Source organism: Astyanax mexicanus, chromosome 4 (genome assembly GCF_023375975.1).
Source record: "Astyanax mexicanus isolate ESR-SI-001 chromosome 4, AstMex3_surface, whole genome shotgun sequence".
Lineage (NCBI taxonomy): Eukaryota > Metazoa > Chordata > Actinopteri > Characiformes > Acestrorhamphidae > Astyanax > Astyanax mexicanus.
In genome coordinates, this window is record NC_064411.1 from 12,347,055 (window position 1) to 12,373,154 (window position 26,100).

Consider the following 26,100-nt stretch of genomic DNA (forward strand, 5'->3'; position numbering starts at 1 on the left):
GTGTATTTGTAACTAGGGTCAGGGTTATTGCACTGCTTCTGGTCAATATTTGTAACTGCCAGGTTAACAAGTAAAAAAATTAAACTTTCAGGTACGTGTCCTACCGAGAGGTGAAGATGTGAGACCAGTCGGCGGCTCATATTGTGGCTGTGACGTTGGGGAAACAATATGTCTTCAGCAAGTACACATCATGTGTTTGTAAATTACAGAATGTTTATTTTACTGTAAACCTATAACCTTGCTTTGATAGGAGGACATTGTTCTAAAATCCACCCTCTGACTGCGTATTGGTGGGTTTCATGCTGGGGAAAAAAATATTTAGCACATTTATATGTTTAATTAGAATTAACTAAATAGACGTTAACTCTTTAACTCTGCTTTTTTCTTACAGCATATCTCAGTTCAGTAGTGCTTTTATCTTCAAAAGGTATCCATTGGAATTTGAAAACTGAGTGGTAGCATCCTCTATCTTTGTGAATGTGGGCCTGGAAAGGAGCATTGTAACCATTTTTGAAACTTACAATAATGTGTAAGTCAGAGACCCTCTTAAGTTTATGAAATTTCACAATTGATTGATGTGTATGTACTATGGTATACAGCAGCCATGTTTTGTTTCAGCATTGTTCGCATTTTCTAATGCGATCTTACTTTGACAGACAGGCGGTGTCCAATTGTTGCTGTCCTCAGGCTCTTGCGTCATTCTGGGAGGACTGTCAACAAATGAATGGTATATATACACAAATAAATACTTTGATATTTAATTTAACCCTGTCAAAATCCCAGACATATGACACACTAAGGCTTAAAATTCAGTAACTTCAGGGACTTCATTATAAACTAGTGGAACTATTAGTAGGTTATAGTACTGTGTAATAAAATAAGGACATTGTCTGAAACTGTTGTGCCCAGCAACAACTATATACAGTCATATGAAAAAGTTTGGGCACCCCTAATAATCTTAATAATTTTTAGTTCTAAATATTTGGGTGTTTGCAACAGCCATTTCAGTTTGATATATCTAATAACTGATGAACACAGTAATATTTCAGGATTGAAAATGTGCAATATGCATTAAACCACAATTTGACCGGTGCAAAAGTATGAGCACCCTTATCATTTTATTGATTTGAATACTCCTAACTACTTTTTACTGACTTACTGAAGCACAAAATTGGTTTGGTAACCTCATTGAGCTTTGAACTTCATAGCCAGGTGTATCCAATCATGAGAAAAGGTATTTAAGGTGGCCAATTGCAAGTTGTTCTCCTATTTGAATCTCCTCTGAAGAGTGGCATCATGGGCTCATCAAAACAACTCTCAAATGATCTAAAAACAAAGATTGTTCAACATAGTTGTTCAGGGGAAGGAGACAAAAAGTTGTCTCAGAGATTTAACCTGTCAGTTTCCACTGTGAGGAACATAGTAAGGAAATGGAAGACCACAGGGACAGTTCTTGTTAAGTACAGAAGTGGCAGGCCAAGAAAAATATCAGAAAGGCAGAGAAGAAGAATGGTGAGAACAGTCAAGGACAATCCACAGACCACCTCCAAAGAGCTGCAGCATCATCTTCCTGCAGATGGTGTCACTGTGCATCGCCCAACAATACAGCGCACTTTGCACAAGGAGAAGCTGTATGGGAGCGTGATGCGAAAGAAGCCATTTCTGTAAGCACCTGAGGTGTGCTTTTGCATAATGAGAATATATATTTTGCATAATAAGAAATATTCTCTTTTCTGGTATATGCAGAATTGATTATTTCCATTTATTTCTAGTATCTCTGTTTTCACTCTGTGGAAGCCGTCTTCAGTTTAGTAGAGTAGTAGAGCTTAGCTTAATGCTTTTAAACTAAGGCCCATCCATATGAAAGGAGAAGGGGACTGGAGGAGCATCCAGACCCCCGCAGAGAGGCCAACAAAATCCTTTCCAGAGGTTAAATAACACACTCCAGCCGTAGTTCCCATACTGAAATCAACCCACTCCAAACTTGTGTAGCGCAGTAAGGTTGCAGCCTAATTCACTCCCTCTGATGGTGTTCTCATTTGTCTATGATTCAGTCACTCTGATTAAAAATCTGTTACTATAGAGGGATAAAGATGGATATTTGGTTGCATTGTATTAGTCAAGTTTTATACTCTCTTATCATTCCCTTATTGAATATTATATGTTGCTGAAGGTTTTTTATTCTTCAAATTTACTAAGAATATCCAAATCATTTAGTTTCTTAATAGTTTTTATCCAGTACCAACAATTATCTTTGTATTGCTTCACCTCTATATTTACTCAACTTGGTGTTTTAATAAAAGGCTTTTATATTGCAGATCTGCAATCTCATTGTGTTTTCTCAATATATGTTTGACATGAAACCTATAGGCCTGAGATTATCTTATGTTATTATTTGTTAACAGTGTTGGGAGTAACGGCGTTAAAACTAACGCCGTTACTTTTTTTCAGTAACGAGTAATCTAACTAATTACTCTGACTGTAACTATAACGCCGTTACCATTTCCGACACCCCGTTACTGCACGTTACTTTAGCAGCTCTATGAACTTTTTTTTTCACTTCGCTTTGCCCTGGTTAACCCCTCCTCTGTCCGGTGAACTTGAGCTTCTGGCCGCTGTGCCTGTGTGTTGGCGTGGTGAAGTGAGGCACAATTGTGACGATTTGCGTGCTCTAATCAATTCAGTGATTGCAGTGGACAACCCAAGTTCCGAATTAAGGACGTTAAGCTCTTTTTAGCTGCTCCGGTTTTTGTGGTGCTGCTGCTTTCTATTTTAGAGCTTAGATTCTCTGCCCGAATCCCACCTGACCTGAGGACCGACCCGAAATCAGGCTCCTATTTTTATTTTATATAAAGCTCTGGTGTGATAATCACAATGTTGCTAAGTAACCAATTATTATTGTTCACTAAAGCGAACGAAATAGCGAAAACTGAAAGTGAAAAACATTTGTGTTAACTGAATCTAATAAAAACGGTAATTAAAAGGAAAAACATAACTATCTCGAACTGTATTTTGTGTTTATAAAACTAACTAAAACGAACTGAAATTACTGATAGAATACCCTCATTTTTGTGTTTAATTTATTTAAAAGCGCTGTTGTACAGCGGAGTTGTACAGCGGGCGGTGTTGTGCCGAGCGCGCGGCACCTCGTGGTCCGTTAGTTCTTGTGTAAAGTGCTCGCGCTAGCAAGCCCACCCTAAAATGAACAGAAAAAATAAAAACAAAATAAAATTAAACTATAATAAAAATGAAAACTGTAATCACGTAGCTCTGGGCGCCACGTGAACGCCTCCGCGTTTGACTTGCAGCACTGTGTGTAGCTGTTCTTAAAAATCATTTAAATTAAATAATAGTTCTATGCTTCTATGTTACAGTGTTAATTAACATAATTCTGAATTATGTTCATTATCAGAATTTCGTTTTATTTTTTTGAAATTCGTTAGATTATATTATTGTCAACATTTTGGGTTTATTTTGTTATTTTTTGTTATTTTTCTAATAATAATAGTAAATGCATAATTGATTTCCTTTTTTTGACGGGCGAATAATAAAAAGTAACGCGATAGTTACTTTTACTGGTAACTAATTACTTTTATAGTGGAGTAACTCCGTTAGTAACTCAGTTACTTTTTTGGAGAAGTAACGAGTAACTATAACTAATTACTTTTTCAAAGTAACGTGCCCAACACTGTTTGTTAAGTACTCAAAGTCGCCCAAAAGGGGAAATCCAGTGTGAAATGAATTTGGGATGAAGTGAAACATAATAGTCAATTTCAGATTGAAATTAAGAAAGAAATTGTTTTTTTTAAGGCTTAAAAGGGATACATTTACTTCCAATGGTATAGTAACATGCGTTTAACTTGTATTCATATGCTTATAGTTAGGCTTGCATCGATAACGTATCGGCACCGATACTGGCACGTACACATAGTATCGGTATTGGCAACGGGTATTGATACCATTTCCGGGTTTGATATACGGGAGAAAGCAATAGCGAGTAAACAGCGCGGGTAGAACATACAGACAAAACGGTGCAGCATAGCAAAGTGCTGGTACTACAGCAGCCTGCCTTTCTGCTCAAACAGCAAATTTAAACAAACAAACCTGCTAACCGAACCGAATGCTAACCGAGCCGAACGCTAACCGAGCCGAACACTAACCAAACCGAATGCTAACCGAGCCGAACGCTAACCAAACCGAATGCTAACCGAGCCGAACGCTAACCAAATATGTATCTGTGTTTCTGAATAATTATAGATTCAATATGGACACCCAATATGCCGATTTAAATCTTAAAATATCAGTTATCGATCATATTTACCTGCATTTCCTATCGGATGCATGGTTCCTGAATTAGAACCGAAAGAGTGCGTTTTACACTTTCACCGCTGCGTTTTTTTTTTTTTTTTACAGGTCTATACTTCAGCACACACACGTATACAGCGCTCACCTCAGACTCCTCGCCCCACATATCAGTAAAAGTTAGATCCATCAAACCAGGTCCAAACAGTGCTTGACAAAACTTGAGAAGAATATTTGTTTTAAAGCCGTATTAAAACCCTCTGGAGAGACATGTCATCTGCTGGTGTTGATCCACTGTGTTTTATTATCAAGTCTAAAGTCAGTGCAGTGTTGTCTTACAAAATCTTACAGCACGTCATGCTTCCCTCTGCTGACAGCTTTTATGGAGATGTGGATTTCATTTTCCAGCAGGACTTGGCACACTGCCCACACTGCCAAAAGTACCAATTGGTTTTATATAATATTCTAATTTTCCGAGACACTGATTTTTGGGGTTTCATTGTCTGTAAGAGTCAGTGCAGAGTTGTCTTACAAAATCTTACAGCACGTCATGCTTCCCTCTGCTGACAGCTTTTAAGGAGCTTTCACGTTTTTAACTAAATTAATGAAATAAAGTAAATTTTCAAAGATTTCATCAGTATACAGTATCAGCTGTAGGGCATTGGGTCAAACAGAGAACAATGGATGTGATTTCAAAATATCACCATCAACAATGTCCTTTAAAAATCCAATGCACTCAGATCTAACAGCAAGGACATGAGCGGGTCCTTGTCCTTTATAGCATGCAGACTGGGAATTCTCAATTTCTTCTGCTTCCACTACTCCAAACAGCTTCTTGACAGCGGAGTCTTGCATATATGTAGTGGAAACTCTGGCAAATGGGTCTTCAAAATGATCAAACATCCAGTGACTCACTAAGAAGCTGATTTGTAACTTCTGGATGTTTCTGTAATAGCCCGGGAGGGGCCAGAGCCTCTCCCAAAAATATGAAAAGATATAATTACCCACAGGAGGATCCTTTACCTGGTTCACGTATTCTGGAAGGAAAACCGTTATAAACAGGCTTAAATGAGGTGTTCAAGATTTAAGTGTTATTTGCTGGGTACATGTGTATTATATATAGTTGCACTCATGTTATGGTAGCATACATTTATTAGGTACTTTATATACATTTGAATAAACTGGGTGAGCTTATTTATAAGCGTACGATAAGCATAACGTTGACTTGATCAGCATGAGAAAACACTGCGGACTACCAATACATTAAACCTTTGAGGGGCACAACTTCTGGACGCCGTCGTAGCAAAACGCGGACTACGAGTCCAAAAGGGTATAAGAGCGGGCACGGCCCGCTGCGCAGCAAAACTCAGACTAGGAGTCTAATGAGCATAGGAGCGGGTACGCCCCGTGTTGATACTCGAGTAAAAGTAAAAAAGTACTCAATTTAAAATAGTTACATAGTTACCTTTAATTATGTAGGTGACTATAAACCTTATTTTTATAGTTTTACAGTTTTATCAGAATTATTTTTTTTAACTTGGCATTGCTATGCTTTAACTGCTATTTACATGTTTCTTTTTAAACATTCAAGCAGATTGTTAAGTTCCCAATAAAAACTTTTTAACTTTTTTTTTAATGAATTATCATTAAAAACATGAAATCATACAAAAAAGAATGTTGGTTGGCGCATGCGCAGTGCCATAAAGAAGCACATATCGATGGGTAGCATAACTCAACAGAACACCAGTTCCCCTGAGCTGCGCACACAGACCCCAGGCTACAAAGCTGATTTACACAGCGCCTCTCCCGCTAATCGTTATACACTGCTGAGAAAAGTTCAGCTGCGCTGCCATGAAGAACAAAACTCAGCGCAAACTATGTGATAAAATCGGTGGAAAATAAACACAGCAAACATTATGAGGCATTTCTCTCACCACCAAGACTTTCAGAAAGGTAAACTCTATTTATGGACGCAGGTTAAGCACGTAACGTAGCGCAGCTCAGCTAACGTCTTAGCTAACCTAGGCAGTTTGATATGTCTCCAGTTTAGTTCAGTGTTGTTTAAAAGGGATTTTAACGATTTTTACGCTAATATTAAATTATATTATTAAATTATATTAATAATACTAAATTATTATATACAAGTGAACATGTAATATTCAAAATATGGTAAAAACAAGAAAAAAAATACAGGTGCTTTTCAGATTTTCAATTTTTTTTAAATGAAATATTTATGTGTGTGTGTATAAACTGCTCTCTTCCACTGGTTAGATATTATAGTGATCTGCTCCTGAGATATTCCTTTCTTCCTCCAAAGGACTGAAAACTTAAAAGAACAAAAACATTTTATAACTTATTTTGCAGTAAAGAATGCGTTTCTGTATTCTATATATCTGCTTAGTGACAGTGTTGGGTTACAAACCCTGCCACAGATCTGTCTCCGCCTAACGCGGCACCTGATTGGCTGATTCACATGTCTTTCTTCAGAGAAGACTCTGTTGATTCTGCGCATGTGCATTAGTAAGCTGTAAATCCAGCCAAACCTAAAGCGTTAAATTCGATATTATAAGCACTGCTTTGACAAAAATGAGGATTACTGTAGAATGGACTGATGGATTTACTTATTTGGAGCGATTTTGAAGCAGCAAAATCTATGCAACTAGAAGAGCTCTAGTTACCCAGGGGGATTAATTACACAAGCTGCTGTAAAACTGTATAAAACAGTCTAACACTCTTTAGGCTCTTATTAAGGAACTGTACAGTGAAATGGTTGGCTGTTCCATAATCCTGAGAGTCAGGCATTTGGAAGGATGTGTAACATGTCCACATTGAATCAAATATGGACGTACGTAAAAAGCAAATATGCAAATTATAAGTAATATTTTAATAAATAGGCATATTTCGCCCTAAATTTTCTAAAAGGAAATACAGCTAAATCTGCTAAATAACAGAAAAGCAGAGATTCTAAGCTTCAATATATTGCATATTGTGTGTTGATCCTATAATTATTCATAAACACAGCCATATATTAATTATGACATTTTTCTGCTTTGTGATAGGACGCGTTAAGACGATAAAGTAGAAGCTTTTTAATGCCAGTGTTACCTACTCTCAACGCTCTCCTAGCCTAGCCAGGGATGGAGTTTTAATTTCTGGACCTGGATTACCCACGTTTAGCTGCATGTGAGTTTGGCTGATTCTCTCAGAACCATTCTAGGTTTCAAGCCTAAACTCATAAAATTAACTAGGCTATTTTAATTTAATTGAATCACTTTTTTTATAGTTCAGACAGTTTTTTCCCAGCATTTTATTTTTTACTCAGTAAAGAGGAGTTTTTCAATGTAGCGAAGTAAATTACTTGTGTCAAAATGTAATTAAGTAAAAGTAAAACTACTTAAAAAATTACAAATTACTCAAAATCTACTCAATTACAGTAACGTGAGTAAATGTAAAAATTGTGCCTTTTACTGTATGTGTATGTGTGTCCAGTACATACCCGCCATTTCTAATGTTCAAACTTCTTAAATGAATATACTACAGGAAACTGAAGAGTAACATGAAAGAAGAATCATCACAGTTGTTGGAGTGGCAGAGTCTGATGATGGCAATGTTCTCCTTCTAACAAAAGATCTGGAGGAGCTGAGTGTACCCCCAGGGCTCTTACCTGAAGAGGCTGATGAGCTAATTAAAAGGCTGCCAGTGGACCTGTCAGTTACAGCTAAGGGACAACAGGTTACAGAAGTGAAAACACTAGATCCTGAAATGTAAAAAACAAAGTTCAAATGTGATTGCTCTGTTCTGTCAAAGTTGTTCTGTCAGAATTAAAGTGTTAAATCGACAATTTGAAATGTACAAATTTAAATGATCACATCCTAGATGGTTTCAGAGGTGTTGCAAGTTGATTTCTATGTTATGTCAGGTGGTTAAGGTGTTGCAAGGCAATTGGTATGGTATTCCAGGTATGTGTGTGTGGTGTGTTCAGTGTGTGGTGTGTGGCGCCATGTAAGATTATTGGCTGAGCTGTTTATGCTGTGGTTGTGTTGTTTTACATTAAAAATATAAAGTTATGTTTTGTTGATGTTAATTTTGTGTGTAAATCACATACAGAGAATGCTTTACTGTTTATTCATTTTTATTGTAAAATATTGCAGTAAAACAATAAAATAGTAATAATAGTAAATTAAATACACTGTTTTTTTTAAATGTCTGCTTAATTAAATGAATATGTGTAATTTGATAATAGACTGCATAGTATTGTAGGCAATACTTTACATTTTAGTGTCTGCTGTAGCATCTACCAAAAAGAATTCTGTAAGTGCTATAAACTCATTACCTATTATTAGTGGTTCTGATTTGGAACTGACTTCACAAACGGAACAGCTGAACAGTTTGAATCTGTTTATGTCTGTGGATCAGTTAGACTGATTTCATGAAATAGACGCTTCTTTGTGAATCTGTAAATTGGTCATATTCATTATTTGGCATTTTGTCCTTTATTTTCCTGTGGCTTCATGCCTTAACCATCCTATGTTCATTTTTCATTTTTTTGGGTCAATTTGATCCAGTGCATGTTTAATTATCCTATTAATATCCAAAATAATAATTATCCAAACTAATAATTGTCCAAAATAACAATTATTAAAACAAAATCCTAATCACTCGTTTTTCAAAAAAAAAAAAAAAGTTACAACTTTTTTTAATTTTACACTACTTTTGAAAGACCAACATACAGGTCCTTCTAAAAAAAATAGCATATTGTGATAAAGTTCATTATTTTCAGTAATGTACAGAAACATTAGACTTTCATATATTTTAGATTCATTACACACAACTGCAGTACTTCAAGCCTTTTATTGTTTTAATATTGATGGTTTTGGTAAAAAAGTAAAGAAAAAACAAAAATCCCTATCTAAAAAAATTGCATATTTTACCCGACCAATAAAAGAAAAGTGTTTTTAATACAAAAAGAGTCAACCTTCAAATAATTATGTTCAGTTATGCACTTAAAACTTGGTCGGGAATCCTTTTGCAGAATTGACTGCTTCAATGCGGCGTGGCATGGAGACAATCAGCCTGTGGCACTGCTGAGGTGTTCTGGAGGCCCAGGATGCTTCGATAGCGGCCTTAAGCTCATCCAGAGTGTCGGGTCTTGCATATCTCAGCTTTCTCTTCACAATATCCCACAGATTCTCTATGGGGTTCAGGTGAGGAGAGCTGGCAGGCCAGTTGAGCACAGTAATACCACGGTCAGTAAACCATTTACCAGTGGTTTAGGCACTGTGAGCAAGTGCCAGGTCCTGCTGAAAAATGAAAACTTCATCTCCATAAAGCTTTTCAGCAGATGGAAGCATGAAGTGCTCCAAAATCTCCTGATAGCTAGCTGCATTGACCCCGCCCTTGATAAAACACAATGGACCAACACCAGCAGCTGACATGGCACCCCAGACCATCACTGACTGTGGGTACTTGACACTGGACTTCAGGCATTTTGGCATTTCCTTCTCCCCAGTCTTCCTCCAGACTCCAGCCCAGGTCAGGCGCTTCTGCCGCTGCTTCTGGTTCAAAAGTGGCTTGACCTAGGGAATGCGGCACCTGTAGCCCATTTCCTGCACACGCCTGTGCACGGTGGCTCTAGATGTTTCTACTCCAGACTCAGTCCACTGCTTCCACAGATCTGAAATCGGCCCTTCTCTACAATCTTATTCAGGGTCCGGTCACCTCTTCTCTTGCGCAGCGTTTTCTGCCACACTTTTTCCTTCCCACTGAGGTGCCTTGATACAGCACTCTGGGAACAGCCTATTCGTTCAGAAATGTCTTTCTGTGTCTTACCCTCTTGCTTGAGGGCGTCAGTGATGGCCTTCTGGACAGCAGTCAGGTCGGCAGTCTTACCCATGATTGCGGTTTTGAGGAATGAACCAGGATGGGATTTTTTAAAAGCCTCAGGAATCTTTTGCAGGTGTTTAGAGTTAATTCATAGATTCAGATAATTAGGTTTGTTTAGAGAACCTTTTCATGATATTCTATTTTTTATCATTTCATTATGGAAAAGAATGAACTTTATCACAATATGCTAATTTTTTGAGAAGGACCTGTAGTTCTGAGGCTGCTGGGAAACTGAGTCTTTAGGCAGAGAGGCTTCAGGAGCAGGCAGATTGACAAAGTCAGGCATGACAGTTTTATCTATTTTTATATATTTATTGTAATCGGTAACACACAAGTTGCTCTGGACAAGTGCTATATAAATAGAGATTACTGACTTACTAGCATTGTAACCCTGTTGGGAGCATCTGCTAAAAGCTCTGTATCTTGGTATGCTGAAGGTAACTACATTTTTGGAATTCTCATTTGGCTGCCTGTTAGTACTTACAAATAATAACATAAGAGGTTCTGAAGATCCATCAGGTCACAGAGAGGTTATCAACCATTTCTTGAGTGGATATTTCAATATAAAAGTCTTTTCTATTGAAACACACAGACATATAAGTAAACACAGAGGTAAAGCAATACAAAGATAATATTTGGTACTGGATAAAAACAATCAAACTAAATAAATTGGATATTCTTAGTAACTTTGGAGATTAAAAAACCTTAAGCAACATATGATATCTAATAAGAAAAAGAGTGTGAAACTTGAGTAAAACAACACAACCAAATATCCCTCTAAGGTAACAGATTTTTAATCAGACTGACTGAACCATAGACAAATGAGAACAAGGATTTTGTTGGCCTCTCTGCGGGGTCTGGATTCTCCTCCGGTCTCACTATTGGGAGCACTCTCTGGAGTTCCTCAGCTGGTGTTTTCACTTATTCTTTCATACAGATGAGCCTAGCAGTTAATAGCATTAAGCTACGCTATGCTAAGCCTGGGGAACTGAGGACAGATTCCACAGAGTGAAAACAGAGATACTAGAAATGAATAGAAATAATCTAATCTGCATAAACTAGAAAGGAGATTAAAAGCATTCAAATCATAAGCTCTGAAGGTTTGGTCCTAAATGTTTAGTTGCCAGCTAAGAATCCTACTCTAACAATCACATCTAAATTTTAAAGACTAAGTTTTTTTTCCTTCTTCAGAACTGAACACCTTCTGTAACTACCCTAAAAACTGAGCTCTGTCTCACGAAGAATGTTCTGGAATATCGAACATATAAGAAAACATAAAATGGAATTCAATAAACATCATCCCTGAGTAAGATTCATTTTGCTGAACCTGTAAAATCCATTGTTAAATTCAGCTCATGTTTGTTTCTGGTGGAACGTGTCCCAAGTGACAAAGTGAAACATTTGTGTAGGATAAGGTGTTCTGTCTGAAAGACTTACAATTGGTGCTTTTAATTGCCTTGAAACTGATTTGAGATGGAGTTTTCTCTCCTGTGTGAATGCGCTGGTGATTTTGGAGATTACTCTGTTGAGTAAAACTCCTCCCACAGTCTGAGCAGTAATATGGTTTCTCTCCTGTGTGAATGCGCTGGTGATTTTGGAGATTACTCTGTTGAGTAAAACTCTTCCCACAGTCTGAGCAGTAATACGGTTTCTCTCCTGTGTGAATGCGCTGGTGAATTTTGAGATGACTGTGCAGTAAATCTCCTTCCACAGTCTAAACAGTGATACGGTTTCTCTCCTGTGTGAATGTGCTGGTGTTTTTTGAGATGAATATGTTGATTAAAACTCTTCCCACAGTCTGAGCAGTGATACGGTTTCTCTCCTGTGTGAATGCGCTGGTGTATTTTGAGAGTACTCTGTAGATTAAAACTCTTCCCACAGTCTGAGCATTGATACGGTTTCTCTCCTGTGTGAATGTGCTGGTGTTTTTTGAGATCACTCTGTTTAGTAAAACTCTTGACAGAGTGCTGATGTTGCTCCATGTCGGGACTTGGCTTCATTTGTCTGTTAAACGTAGCAAACAATTTCTGCGTGTTCTGGAGATTCTTCTGGACGGCTTGTGCTTCACCTCTTTCAGCAGTTTAACATTGCTCTTAGTTAAATATCCTGGTTGTTGGTGATGAATTTCAGGAGAATAATTTCATTTCTGGAAAACACAAAGAAAAGTGCAGTTGTATATTACAATAAAAGCAGGTCAATTAACTGAAGAGAACTGCCTAAATCAGTTACACTATAATGATAAAACTACTGGGACATCTTCATTTACCATAAAAGCTTCTGTACTTTTATCCCAGTCAAAGTCCATAGTGTAAGGGGGTGCTGGTGGTCCTCCAGCCACTAGAAGGAGGCCACCTTTTGTCACTCATAATAATCAGTCTGACACCTGTTTAGTGCCTTTATAAGGACTGAATAGAATAATAGAATAGAATAGTCCGATTGAGGCCGTTTCGGATATTTCTATTCAATCGGATGTGGTGGATAATCCTATAAATAATCCGATACAAAGAAGAATAACAGCCTTGTAAACACCTGTACCCGATTACATCCACAATCAGAATGTTTAAGTACGTTTGCGCATGTACCACAGCGTTTTAGGGCCACTCTTAAAAAAAAATAAAATAAAACAGTTCGCTTTGAGATTAAAGTTTTATATTAGGAGAGGAGATATATTTGTATTATTATAGGTAAATTTAACATTAACCACTTAAGCTGCAGTTTAGGAGCGGAGCAGAGGGAAACGAGCACTCATGAGCTGTTAAATAATCACCATCAGTTATCTGAATGTAAGATGCTGATTATTAATGCTGTAGTGTTACAGTTACTGTACATAATACAGTGTCCAGATTTTCTCGTGGCAGCCTCCCAGAAGACCTGCGCAGAGTTTTTCGTTCCTTTCGCTCCATGTAGTTCATATTTAATTTAAAATTGAATAATAAACTTTAATGACTGAAAATGAACTGAATAAGATGAGCTTTCACTTAATTGATCAATAGTACCATTTTGACCACCCCAAAGAGAAGCATGTACTCCTTGTATTAAATAATCAATGCTTCACTTTGTGATGGTCACCATGGGTATTCATATTATTTTTTACTGACAAAATTTACCATGTAAGTTAACACTGTTCAAACATTTACACCAGATTGATAAAACCTTTTTAACACTGTATGTAATAAATGCTAAAGTTGTACCAGATGGACTTGGTCCTCGCTGTTGATGGTAAACTTCAAGTGATGTCCCAACTTGTTTGCACTTACATTTCAATTTAGGTAAGATGTTAGAGTGACACTCAGAGATAGAAGAGATAGAAATGTGCACCAGTTTACCAGAAAAATGTATTTCATTGTTAGAGTCACTTCAAACTACCCCAACAAATAGCACTTACTAATTACTATGGAATGGTCGGTGCCGTTGTTTGAGTACCAATTGTAACATTGATTCCAGTAGACACTTTTTTAAAATCTAAATTTAATTTAAAATATTATGGTTACATTTTATTTGCATTTACCTTCTTAATGTCCTGCAGGTTCTTGAAAAGGAGATCGTACTGCAGCAGATCTTGTTTGTTGCTCACCTTGTCTAAAGTCTTACTATTTATGTATTCTGAAAGCTTTCCATAAATTGAGGTCATTCACACTTACTCCCTGTAAAATCACTCTCTGACATCACAATGGACCATCCTGATTTCTGTATAGAAGGGTACTCACACTTGTAAAAGCGTTAGAAAATTCATATGCAAATACAAATTTTAAACTAATAATTATTAAATACAAAGCATTTGTTTGAGTTTATTTGTTAATAGGATGGTAAAAACTTGTTCAAATGCGTCCAGCAAGCATTCTCATTTTACTACAAAATAGTAGCCAATTTAGACAGAATTTTTGTACACATTAAAGGAAGAAGTTACTGATGTTGAGACTATTTGGGCCAGATTATATCAGGTTCTGTGTGGAAATAAAACAAACACCCCTGGTTGCTTGAGTCACTTAATCCGCCTATTATGTTTGGGGTCAATTTGACCCCTTTCAATGTTTAATGCATTTATGTAAGTAGTTAATCTCATTTTATTTCCCTCATATTTGGTTAAACTCTTGTTAATAAAAACAAAGTAAAATAAAATACCCAAATAAAACAACCCTTGGTTTAAACAATTAGTATGAAACACTGAACTGAGAAAACACACCTCCAGTTTTGTTGGGGCCCAGTACGTTGGTGCACTTATAACTCCACTCAGTCAGCGAAAGCGAATCGAATGAGTCAACCGAGTCAGTTGATTCGTTACTCACGGTTCACACAGAGCTCGCGGAGATGGCGTCCTCAGTAGCCATGACAACAGACTCCCGGTTCCCGGTGCTCCCGGTCAGAACGCAGCAGTCCCCAGCACTCACAGCGGGAGACGACGCAGTGCACGAGCGCCGGGAAGATCAGAACACCCTCCGTGTTCAACTCACACGCGAGGTCCGGCCGAGCTGCTGCAGACAGGCGCGAGGAAACTCAGCAGCAGCAGCTCTCAGTCCGCGGAGAAGCGCCTTTACTCCACAGTCCGGCTGAACTGCCTCTTCAGAGGTTCCGCAGTAAAACTGAACTGAACGCTGCGGTTTAGAGCACTATACAGTACAATAGCACTGTAACTGTGTTATAGAGCGGATAACAAGTAAATAAAAGCGCTCCGGAGAGTCTAAACACAACTTCTCTCCTCACTTTCTCTCTCCTTCTCCTCCAACACACACCCACAGACACTCACACTCCAGAGCCATAGAGAGAGAGAGTTGCGTCAACTCCGTTCACTCCAATGGACCAGTTTTTTACAGCAATGGCGGACCGTGGAGCCTGTCAATAGTTCCCGGAAGTTAGCAGCAAATACTATCAGCACAGTGAAGCTGGAGCAGGATACACCATGTGTGGTCCATTTTTACAGGTTAGTACGCTTAAATAATCTGATTGTGTTTTATCAGGACATCAGACTCAAACTAACGTGCACTGAAGCATTTTAGTGAATTAACCCCCTCTTAAAAAGCAGATTTAGGGGAGTAAATCTATGCCAGGACAACGCGAATACAGTTACTGGCATTTAACATTAATGACTGAGAGCCTATTAGTTGTAAATTCCTAAATATCTTAATATCTTATATATCCAGATAGACAATGCTGACCTAACTAAGTAAGTATCTAATATATCAATATATTATATATTCAGATAGACCATGCTAACCTAACTAAGTACATATCTTAATATCTAATATATCAATATCCTATATATCCAGATAGATCATGCTAACCTAACTAATAATATCGTATTTAATTAGTTAAGCATGGTATATCTGGATATATATATATATATATATATATATATATATATATATATATATATATATATATATATATATATATATATATATATATATATATCCAGATATACCATGCTTAACTAATTAAATATCTTATATATCCAGGTAGACCATGCTAACCTAACTAGCTAGGTAAATAAAGCTTAACTCTATTCATTTCAGAAAGAACTTTAAACACTAACAAGAGATAAATGCTTAATAAATACAGACTACTCTGGAAACTAAGTACCAAGTAGTACTGCAGAATTTAGCTAAATGATAGCTACCTATTGCTCAGGTAGCTAACGCTAACTAGCTATCTTACTGTTTGTCTAAGTAACTACTAATTTAACAGAGATATGATTTAAGGTGATATGACCAATATTTATTTTATTATATATGTTTGATTAAGGATATACGCTATATTGTCAACAGTAGGGAAAAACACTTTCCAATGCATGTGTAATTTAAGATAGCATAATTAGTTCTGTTTAATAGTAGTGCATCTCAAAAGAAATGTTTAATATTGTTTAACTAACAGTCATCTTTTGTATTAATTATGCTTACAGTGACACATCTAACAATTTATATTTTACGTTTTAAATGAAATATTTTAGGGATTTATTATTTCTGTTTTTTGTTTTCATGAGCTTTTAGAAAAGTAAAACAAAAACAGTTTTGGGATATGTCTCTTTATATGTAGTGATTATAATTTTTTTTTAGTAAACTATGACAGAAAAAAAATCATATATTTAGGTTTTCTGAGATGCACTAGTAATAGTGTGCCAAAAACAAACCCAATAAATATAAGTGTGTGTTATTGTTTGTTTTGTATAAATATAAAATAAGTAAATAATGAATACAAAATATAACAACTTTAATACAATCTCTTTCTTGTCTTCATTTTCTTAAACAGGATATTAAAAAATAATAATAAAAATAATAATAAAATGTAGGTAATGTTTCCAAAATGTTTAATTGTATTCATGTATTAAATGCAATCATGTCTCAATTTTCTTATTCTCTTCCTGCTTTTGTATTCCCCAGGGTTCATTCTTCCGAACAACACAAGTAAACCCCATTTTATGTAATCTGTGCTGATTCTTTGTTTTATTTACATGTGCAATGTACTATTTTCCTTTAGTTGATTTACATGTGTTCTGTACTTTGTTTTTATGTATGTAGCCTCTCTATATTCTGACATCAGTCTTTAAAGTTATATATCATCTCATGTTTGTTGTAAAAATAATAAAGCTGTTGCAAATAATGTGGTTCCTCTTTCTTAATCCAAATAATTCTGCATGAAATATTCAGATGGTGACTTAAAAATATTTGCAGATCTTTGTATCCTTTGATTTCATTATTTTTGCACTGAACCCTTAATATCTGCAAGTGTGGGGCCTAAAAAAAGATCAAAGATCGATAGATGTGAATCCCCATATGTTAAGAGCAGCAGGCCTATATGAGCAAGTTCATTAGGTTCGCTCATCCTCTGTCTGCTCCCTCTGTAACGTGTTTACATGAATCTGGCACGGGAGACAGTCGCTATAGATAACAGACCATAATTGGATGTGTTCCCAGGAAATAATTGGATGAGTTCCCAGGAAATGCTATCTCTAAATTCATTAGCCAAACCAGATGTCCACCTAGGCCTAGCTCTCACGGGAAAAACTAAACAGGTGAAGGCCAAGTCTTTTAAAAAAACCATACCATGTTGATTTGATTACGATTAAGTTTAATTATGGGAAAAATGGCACCGCGCCCAGAGACGTGACTGGAAAAACCTCCCTAAAGATGGTCATGTTTGGGAACGATTATGTTCAACGGAAAGATATATATATATATATAGTTATATAACGGTAAAAGGTGGAGCCTAAAGCCCCCACCTTTTGTTCACCCAAAGACTGTATAAAAATGTGTGTACAACCATTGTCTCATCAGAAGACTGAATCCTTCTGACTGAACCTGGCTGACTTCAAGACAATAAAAGATCAACTTAGAACTTCGAAGAGCTTCGTCTTCTCCTTTCTTTAAACATAGAGGCACTCGTCTGTTGTTTTTATCTTCTTTCTTTTGAACTTAAAGCTTTTGTAGCGATGCATGACTAGATAAATTTAAAGAGCTCATTTTAGCTAGCCCAGGCTACCCTTTAAGGGTGGCCTAAGAGTCGTCAAAAACGGCACGACACAAGCCAAAACTTCTCCATCTTCTTTTGAACCTAAAACCAATTTTACTTATAGCGACTGCATTTGCAAAGTGTCATAAATTATTATTAATTAACATAAAAATGTAGCCTATAAAAAGTCTCTTATGGATTACAATATTGGATTCACATAGAATAACATCTGCCTTAAATAAATAAGTCAATATATATGGTCACAATAATCCTGTCACACAAGACCACGGAGGAGGATCCAAATGCAGATTTATTAACAAACAAACACTTAAAGTCCAGGCAAACAAAGCAGGCAAGGGATATCCAAAATCAGAGTCGTAAATACGAGGCAAAAGTCAAAAGATCAGGTAGTCAGACAAAAATACAGAACGCTTCGAATTGCAAGTGAAAACAGACAAGACGTCGCACCTGGTTCCAGGTGTGGCGTCTATTTATACACACTAGGCATAATTACACCGACAAACTGGAGTAAAACTGGGGTGAGTGCAACCTCCTGAGGCGTGGAGGTGCAAGCCTGGGTCAATGGTAATAAATCCTCAATGAATTATCTATGTATAATGAAATGAATATATATATATATATATATATATATATATATATATATATATATATATTAGTACCCCAAAATCGCAGTTCTGTCGCTGTGTTTATGGGCTCAAATTGCCCACCAAGAACTTCCTGGAACTATCTGAAGTCTATCTTAACTCTAGGTTAAATAGCTAGCTAGTTAATTTAGCTAACACTAGGTAAATAGTTAAGATAATTTAGGTAAATAGTTAAGATAATTTAGCTGACTCTAGGTTAAACAGCTAGGTAGTTTATTTAGTTAATGCTGGGTTAAATAGCTAGATAGTTAATTTAGCTAACGCTAGGTTAAATAGCTAGATAGTTAATTTAGCTAATGCTAGGTTAAATAGCTAGATAGTTAATTTAGCTAACAATAGGTTAAATAGCTAGCTAGTTAATTTAACTAATGCTAGGTTTAATAATCAACCAGTGAATTTTACTAACGCTAGGTTAAATGGTTAGATAATTTTATCTAATGCTATATTAAATAATTAGCTAGACATTTTAGCTAACGTTAGGTTAAATAATTAGATAGTTAATTTAGCTAAAACTAGGTTAAATAGTTAGCTAGATAATTTGGCAAATGCTAGATTAAATAATTAGCTAGTCATTTTAGCTAATGCTAGTTTAAATAGCTAGATAGTAATGTAGCTAACACTAGGTTAAATAGGTAGATAGTTAATTTAGCTAACACTAGGTTAAATAGGTAGATGTGTAAGACAGGGGGTTGAGAATTCAGGTGCTACAAACAGGCACCCTTTGTGCTAATCACTTCTTATTAAATAAGAAAGAAAAAGTCATATCTAAGAGCAGTACACAGTGTGTCAAGTATAACTTAGTACATACTATTGTATATATTTTTCTGCATTTAGTTAATTCTCTTGCTATTATATTTATTCATTTTTAAACCGACTTTTAGTTTATATATAGACTGCATATTGCTTAAGAATTCATTCATTTTGTTTTCATACAGATTATGTAGTGTATTATGAGTGTGTGCATTATTTCTGCTTCTATATATGATTTTTTTATGCATATTTCTTAAATAAGTTAATTTCATAAGAAGGTATTCCTGCTTTTAGCAACATACTTGAGTAAGTTGATTTCTTGAACCAACCTAATCACTACACTTTAGTAAGTGTTGAATATAAACTGTTGGGAAAACCGCACTAACCCCCTACTGCGCTGTTTCCAGTGTGTTCCCCCTGAATTCTTTTGACAGAATCCTGTAGAAGAGATAAAATATAGAGAGACAGGATTCTTAGATCTTCAACAAAATAACAGTTAATTAAAGCAGGAATCCCTGGGAACATCTTCCAATTTCATTAAAGGAGTATAAAAAATATTCCACAGACACAAGCATTTAAAAAAAAAAAATTGGGCGCAAGGTTATTAAATGAATTATATTAGATAAATTATTCAATCAATTAACTAACAATCAACAATTAATGAATAACACAAGACAATAACACAATCTCAGAAAAATGGGATTTTCAACAGGCACAGAAAGTTTCTAAACCAACTCTCCAGAAAACACACTGAAATTACAGGGTTGTTACATAAAAGCTTTTATTAAAATCACAGATATATGGGAGTAAAATGATTTATTAATATGTCATAAATGTAGCCATTAGATGTCAAATCATAATGTATACAGATAAATGATTTAACTAAAAGGAGAACACTGATATAAAAAGGATAGATTATCACATGAATGAAAACAATTAAGTAAGGATTTCTAAATTATTAACTAGGTTACTTTACAACATACAGAAGTCAGTTTTTGTTTCCACCCAAGCAAATCAAAAGGAGCTGTCTACACTACAGAGAGATTTTAAAAAGAACCAACCAGACTTTGACCTAAAGGCGCCATTTACTGAAAGAAAACCAAGTTGCTTTACTCTTGAGACAATCAGGCAATATATATTTCACTTATATAAGTAGGTTGTAACATTTCAGATGGCATTTTTCAAAAATAAATCAGAAGTCACAGTTTAAACCAAGACAATAATCAAGAAAAAAAAGAACAAAGAGAAGACCAAAGAGAAAAGTTACATCACTAAGAATTGGAATAACAAAAACTGTGAGTGTAAAGAAAGTTGTTACAGATCTTAAAATATCTAATTCCAATATCTAAATGCTAGTTTCATTGCGTGTTAAGAATTCCTCTAGAACTTAAACTAGGGTGAAATGAGGAAAACTTCTTTTAAAAGACGTTAAGAAGGAAGTTCTTCTCTTCCTTGGTTTTGAAACAGGCTGGCCTGTATGTTGAAAGGAATTTACACCGCGTTCCAAATTATTATGCAAATCGGATTTAAGTGTCAAAGATACATTTTTTGTTTCTCAATTACAATCATGGATGGTCTTTTTGTCTCAGGGCTCTTTGGATCACTGATATCAATCTCAGACACCTGTGATAATTAGTTTCCCATATGAGCCCAATTAAAGGAAAACTATTTAAAAAGGATGTTCCACATTATTAAGCTGGCCACAGGTTTCAAGCAACATTGAAATGAAAAAGAATCTTTCTGCTGCCGAAAAGCGTCACATAGTGAAATGCTTTGGACAAGGTATGAAAACATTAGATATTTCACGAAAACCCAAGCGTGATCATCGTACTCTGGAGAGATTTGTGGCTGATTCAGAGCACAGACGGGTTTGTGCATATAGAGGGAAAATGAGGAAGGTTTCTGCTAGGCATGTTCATCAGATTAAGCTGCTAAAATGCCATTACAAACCAGCAAACAGGTATTTGAAGCTGCTGGTGCCTCTGGAGTCCCACAAACCTCAAGGTTTAGGTAGAATCATTCAAATCCTGCTGTGGTGCATAAACCTACTCTTCCTCCCCTAATTAGATCTCATAAGCAGAAACAGCTGCAGTGGATCCAGACATACTCACTCTTTACTCATCGTCAACCGCTTTATCCATTAAGGGTCGCGGGGGGCTGGAGCCTATCCCAGCCGGCATTGGGCGAAAGGCAGGATACACCCTGGACAGGCTGTCAATCCATCGCTGGGCAGACAAACAGACACATTCACTCACACACTCACAACAGACGGGCAATTTCAATCAAGTTCCAATTAAACTGAACGTGCCGTCTTCAGAATGTGGGAGGAAACTAGAGAACCCGGAGAAAACCCACGGAGACACGGGGGGAACGTGCAAACTCCACACAGAAAGACCCGGGTCTCCCCAGCCGGGAATCAAACCCAGGCTGTCTCGCTGTGAGGCGGAAGTGCTACCGTGCGCCACCGTGCCGCCCTTTCCAGACATACATGAAGACTAATTTCCAAACAGTCTTTTTTACTGATGAGTGCCGTGCAACACTGGATGGAGTAGTGGATGGTTGGTGGCTGGCCACCATGTCCCAACAAAAGCAGGGGGCGGAGTCTTGTTTTGGGATGGAATCATGGGGAGAGAGCTTGTAGCACTTTTAGGGTCCCTGCAGGTGTGAAAATGACCTCAGCAAAGCATATACAGTTTCAGACTGACCACTTTCTTCCATGGTACAAAAACAAGAACCGTGCCTTCTGGATCAAAATCATCTTCATGCATGACAATGCATGACATGCTGCAATCTGTGTCTTGGGGGCTATGGGCATAAAGAACATACAGAGTACTATGCGGGTGGGAGGCAGTTCACATCAAAACAGCAGCTCTAGCAGACAATTTTGTCATCATGCAAAGAAATTCAAGCAGAAACTCTACATGTTAACATATAAATTCGCCTGTTAGGATGTTGTTGATTGAAATAGCTTTTGATTTCAGTAAAGAATATACTGTTATCATTGGGAAGTTTGTTCAATAAAATACAATTTATACTTTCACGGGTGATGATGTTTATTACACTAACTGTCATTTGCATCGACTACATAGGAAAATCAGGGAAAAATATTTGCATAATAATTTTGAATCCATCTGATTCAGTTTCACTGTCCTTTAGCACGTTCTTTGTTCAGAACGTGTCACTATTGGTCTAACTCCCGGTAAGATTTGTGTTGTTCCATGAATGCAATTAGTAACCATTGGGAGAGGCTGGGGAGATGTTAAAAAAGATGTCATTTGAGATTCATAGCTGTTTATAAAAAGTTTACTTTCAAGGCTTTCAGGGTAAATCCAGTTTGGGATAAAAGAGCTCTGGTCATGACAGGGAAGATTTTGCATATGATAAGGTGTTTTTTCTGTCTGAAAGATTTAGGGTTTGCGCTTTTTATGACAGTGCAACAGATTTGTCATAATTTTCTATCCTGAGTGCACGTGCTGGTGTATTTTCAGAGTACTCTGTTTAGTAAAACTCTTCCCACAGTCTGAGCAGTGATATGGTTTCTCTCCTGTGTGAATGCGCTGGTGTTTTTTGAGAGTACTCGGTTCAGTAAAACTCTTTCCACAATCTGAGCAGTAATACGGTTTCTCTCCTGTGTGAATGCGCTGGTGATTTTTGAGAGTACCCTTTTCAGTAAAACTCTTTCCACAGTCTGAGCAGTGATACGGTTTCTCTCCTGTGTGAATGCGCTGGTGTTTTTTGAGAGTACTCTGTTCAGTAAAACTCTTTCCACAGTCTGAGCAGTAAAATGGTTTCTCTCCTGTGTGAATGCGCTGATGTATTTTGAGATTACTCAGTTGACTAAAACTCTTCCCACAGTTTGAGCAGTAATACGGTTTTTCTCCTGTGTGAATGCGCTGGTGTATATTCAGATCACCCTTTGTAGTAAAACTCCTTCCACAGTCTGGGCAGTGACACAGTTTCTCTCCTGTGTGAATGCGCTGGTGTATTTTGAGAGTAATCTTTCGTTTAAAACTCTTCCCACAGTCTGAGCAGTGATACGGTTTCTCTCCTGTGTGAATGTGCTGGTGCAGTTTGAGAGTACTCGGTTTACTAAAACTCTTCCCACAGTCTGAGCAGTGAAACGGTTTCTCTCCTGTGTGAATGCGCTGGTGATCTATTAGAGCACTCGGTTGACTAAAACTCTTCCCACAGTCTGAGCAGTAATACGGTTTCTCTCCTGTGTGAATGCGCTGGTGTCGTTTGAGATTGCTCTGTTTAGTAAAACTCTTTCCACAGTCTGAGCAGTGATACGGTTTCTCTCCTGCATGAATGCGCTGGTGTTTTTTGAGATTTCTCTGTTGATTAAAACTCTTGACAGAGTGCTGATGTTTCTCCATGCCGGGTCTTCATTTGTCTGTTCAACGTATCAAAACATTTCTGGAGCTTCTTCTGGACAGCTTGTGCTTCACCTCTTTCAGCAGTTTAACATTGCTCTTTGTTACTTATCCTGGTTGTTGGTAGTGATGAATTTCAGGAGAAAACCTGAAACATTTTTATTTCTGGAAAAAAAAAAAACAAAGAAAAATGTAACAAAATATTAAAACACAAAGAAAAACGGGTGAATTTTCCAAAAATAATTGCCTACATCAGTTACACTATATGGACAAAACTACTGGGACACCATATACCATATACATAGTTGGTGGGGGAAGCCCCTCCCTCGCTGTGTGATTTAGCAGCGGGATCGGGACACAGCAGCTTCAGCGGATTTTAAAACAGATCTGGATATATAGTGATGTTTCTAACAGAACGGTAATGATAGGCTAACCACGTAAACTGTGATGATATGCTTCTGATAGCTGGTTACAATTTAAATTATTTAAAATACACATCTCTATAATAATAATATTAACCAAATCTTTAATATTATTATTTAACTCTTTTATATTATTTTTATATTAATATTAGGTGATAAATGATCATTTTTCTCATATGTACATTATTCAGACATTGCATGAATATTTTTTCTAACAGTAACTGTAATGTGATGTAACATGTTCAGGTTGTAAAATCACCTTTATTTGGATGTTAACTAATAATAAACAAAATACAGAAAAAGTATTAATTGTGATTAAAAGGAATTTCCACAAATGTTGTTCTAGGAAACTATAGGGTGGGTTTGGGTTCTTAATGGCAAATGTGAACCCAAACCCACAAATGTGTCGCACACCCCACATCAAGCCCGCTCCTACGCCCTTACTACTACCGCTCTACTATATTGACTTTTTTTGCAATAGACTATGAATATGTTATACTGCTCTGATAAAGGTGTATCTCATTTTATCTTCTAAATATCTTGATCTGACTTGCGGTATATCTCTATCCTTCGCTTTCTGTATTAAAGTAAAGTATTTAGAAAGCAGCCTGGCTGCTTTTTCATGACGTTCAATTTTAATTATTTTTTCTATATTCCAGTCAGAATTAGATGTTCTGCTCTGAAGCACAAAAAGCTAAAATTATGAGGACATTTTCGAAACATAAAATCATTTTTAATTTACAATTAACTATAAAGGTTTCCACACATATTAACCGAAGACAATTATCCAAAATGATGCTTGGCAAACCTGAGTTTTACAGTTCTTGAAACAGTTCATTATTTTCCACCACATTAGCTTCAGGCTAACAGTGATATGCGCTCTTAAAGTCAAGACTTGTTTTTTTTTTGTATATGTAGATCAATGTGAATGTGCTTTTTATCCAGAAAAACTGTAGCTCTACGGTCTTATGATCTAACATCAATATCACGTACACTGTGGCGTATCACAGCATCGGTTCAAACCCCAAATTCATCCACCTGCAGAGCCAGAGAGCAGCAGAAGCTCTACACCAGCAGATTCAGAGCAGCAGCTCCGAGACCTGCTGCAGTTTTACAGAAGCTAATGTTACCCAGTTTCATCAACTCTAACTTAATGTTACTATAGCATTAACTAACTTTAGCTTATGAATTATCATTTTCCCTTCCACTTTAAATACTATCAGTTTTATATAAGTTGTCCTGGAAGCTACATGTTTCTTATACAGTGTATTTAGCTTATGAATTATCATTTTCCCTTCCACTTTAAATACTATCAGTTTTATATAAGTTGTCCTGGAAGCTACATGTTTCTTATACAGTGTATTTCAGCATTTTTTCTGAGGCCGGTATTGAATGTTTATGCTTGAGAGGAAGTGAACTTCCAACTCGACTCGTTTTAGAAATTAGATTATATTATAAAGGACATAAAATCCTTTGGTTGTACATGCCAAATGGGTCAGTAACGAGGCAGAGAACACAGGACAAGACTGGCTAACGTTCTCTCTTACAAGCAAACCCGGATGTTTGTTAATTATTTTATTAGAATAAATGTTATTTTATACAAACTACAGTATCAGCAGAGACGTATATCATGCATTTGCATACATGCAGCTCCAGATTACCATATTTTAATTAGTTTAATCATAAAAGATGTGTGTGTATCTTTAAAATGAATATAAAAAAGGCAAATGGATAAATGTTGGACAATGCAGTGTCTATTTACATCTGAAATGCAAGAAATGCTGATGTGATGCCTTGCTGGCCACATTCTCCAGATTAACAGAAAAAAAATATGTCCTGTCTTGATGACAGGACAAAAACGTTGGTAACATTAACCAGCTAGATAACATTAGCTACTTGGCTAAAAAAAGCACTGGTAATGTTGGCTAGCTAGAAAACATCAGCTACTTGTAGAGCTGGGTGATATGGCCTAAAAAAAACTTTGATTTTCGATTAAATTGTTTTTTCCCCTACTAAAAATCTAATTAAAGATGATAAATATATGTTTAAAAACTAGTTTTTATTTATTTAGTTTTCACTTAAATGTCCCCTTTGTGATTAAAGTGCTACCAGAAACAAACTAAAAAATAAACAATTGTAAACTGTGAGAACATCTAGTAACTTTTCAAAAGCTAAACATAGTTTAGGTACTGACACAATGCACCCTCAAACTTAAAAAATATATAAATAAACCCACCCTCAAAAAAACAAATAGAAAGAAAA

At 36.4% G+C, this 26,100-nt stretch overlaps 3 protein-coding genes and 1 long non-coding RNA gene across 6 annotated transcripts in view; 1 reads left to right on the forward strand and 3 right to left on the reverse strand.

Annotated features, from left to right (window-relative positions):
* Positions 1-158, forward strand: part of LOC111189946 (uncharacterized) — a 131,133-nt gene extending 130,975 nt beyond the window's left edge. Inside the window, exon 4 of the long non-coding RNA XR_007438798.1 lies at positions 92-158. This is a non-coding gene — a long non-coding RNA (uncharacterized LOC111189946). The remainder of the gene's footprint in view (positions 1-91) is intronic.
* Positions 1-14,915, reverse strand: part of LOC125801354 (zinc finger protein 239-like) — a 38,308-nt gene extending 23,393 nt beyond the window's left edge. The window contains exons 1-2 of one of the 2 annotated variants that reach the window (XR_007438678.1): positions 14,472-14,915; positions 10,007-12,331 (exon numbers count right to left, since the gene is read on the reverse strand). The gene's annotated coding sequence lies outside the window, so the exon portion shown is untranslated. Of the gene's footprint in view, positions 1-10,006; positions 12,332-14,471 lie in introns of those variants that run through there. The other variant, XM_049477943.1, reaches the window with a different exon arrangement.
* Positions 9,516-26,100, reverse strand: part of LOC125801339 (zinc finger protein 239-like) — a 176,953-nt gene continuing 160,368 nt past the window's right edge. Inside the window, exon 3 of the transcript XR_007438665.1 lies at positions 9,516-9,878. The gene's annotated coding sequence lies outside the window, so the exon portion shown is untranslated. The remainder of the gene's footprint in view (positions 9,879-26,100) is intronic.
* LOC125801396 (zinc finger protein 585A-like) overlaps positions 17,921-26,100 on the reverse strand; it is a 56,273-nt gene continuing 48,093 nt past the window's right edge. For both annotated transcript variants that reach the window (XM_049478039.1, XM_049478038.1), the window contains exon 2: positions 17,921-23,581. In XM_049478039.1, the coding sequence (XP_049333996.1) occupies positions 22,499-23,419 (921 nt within the window). In that variant the 5' untranslated portion in view covers positions 23,420-23,581 and the 3' untranslated portion in view covers positions 17,921-22,498. The remainder of the gene's footprint in view (positions 23,582-26,100) is intronic.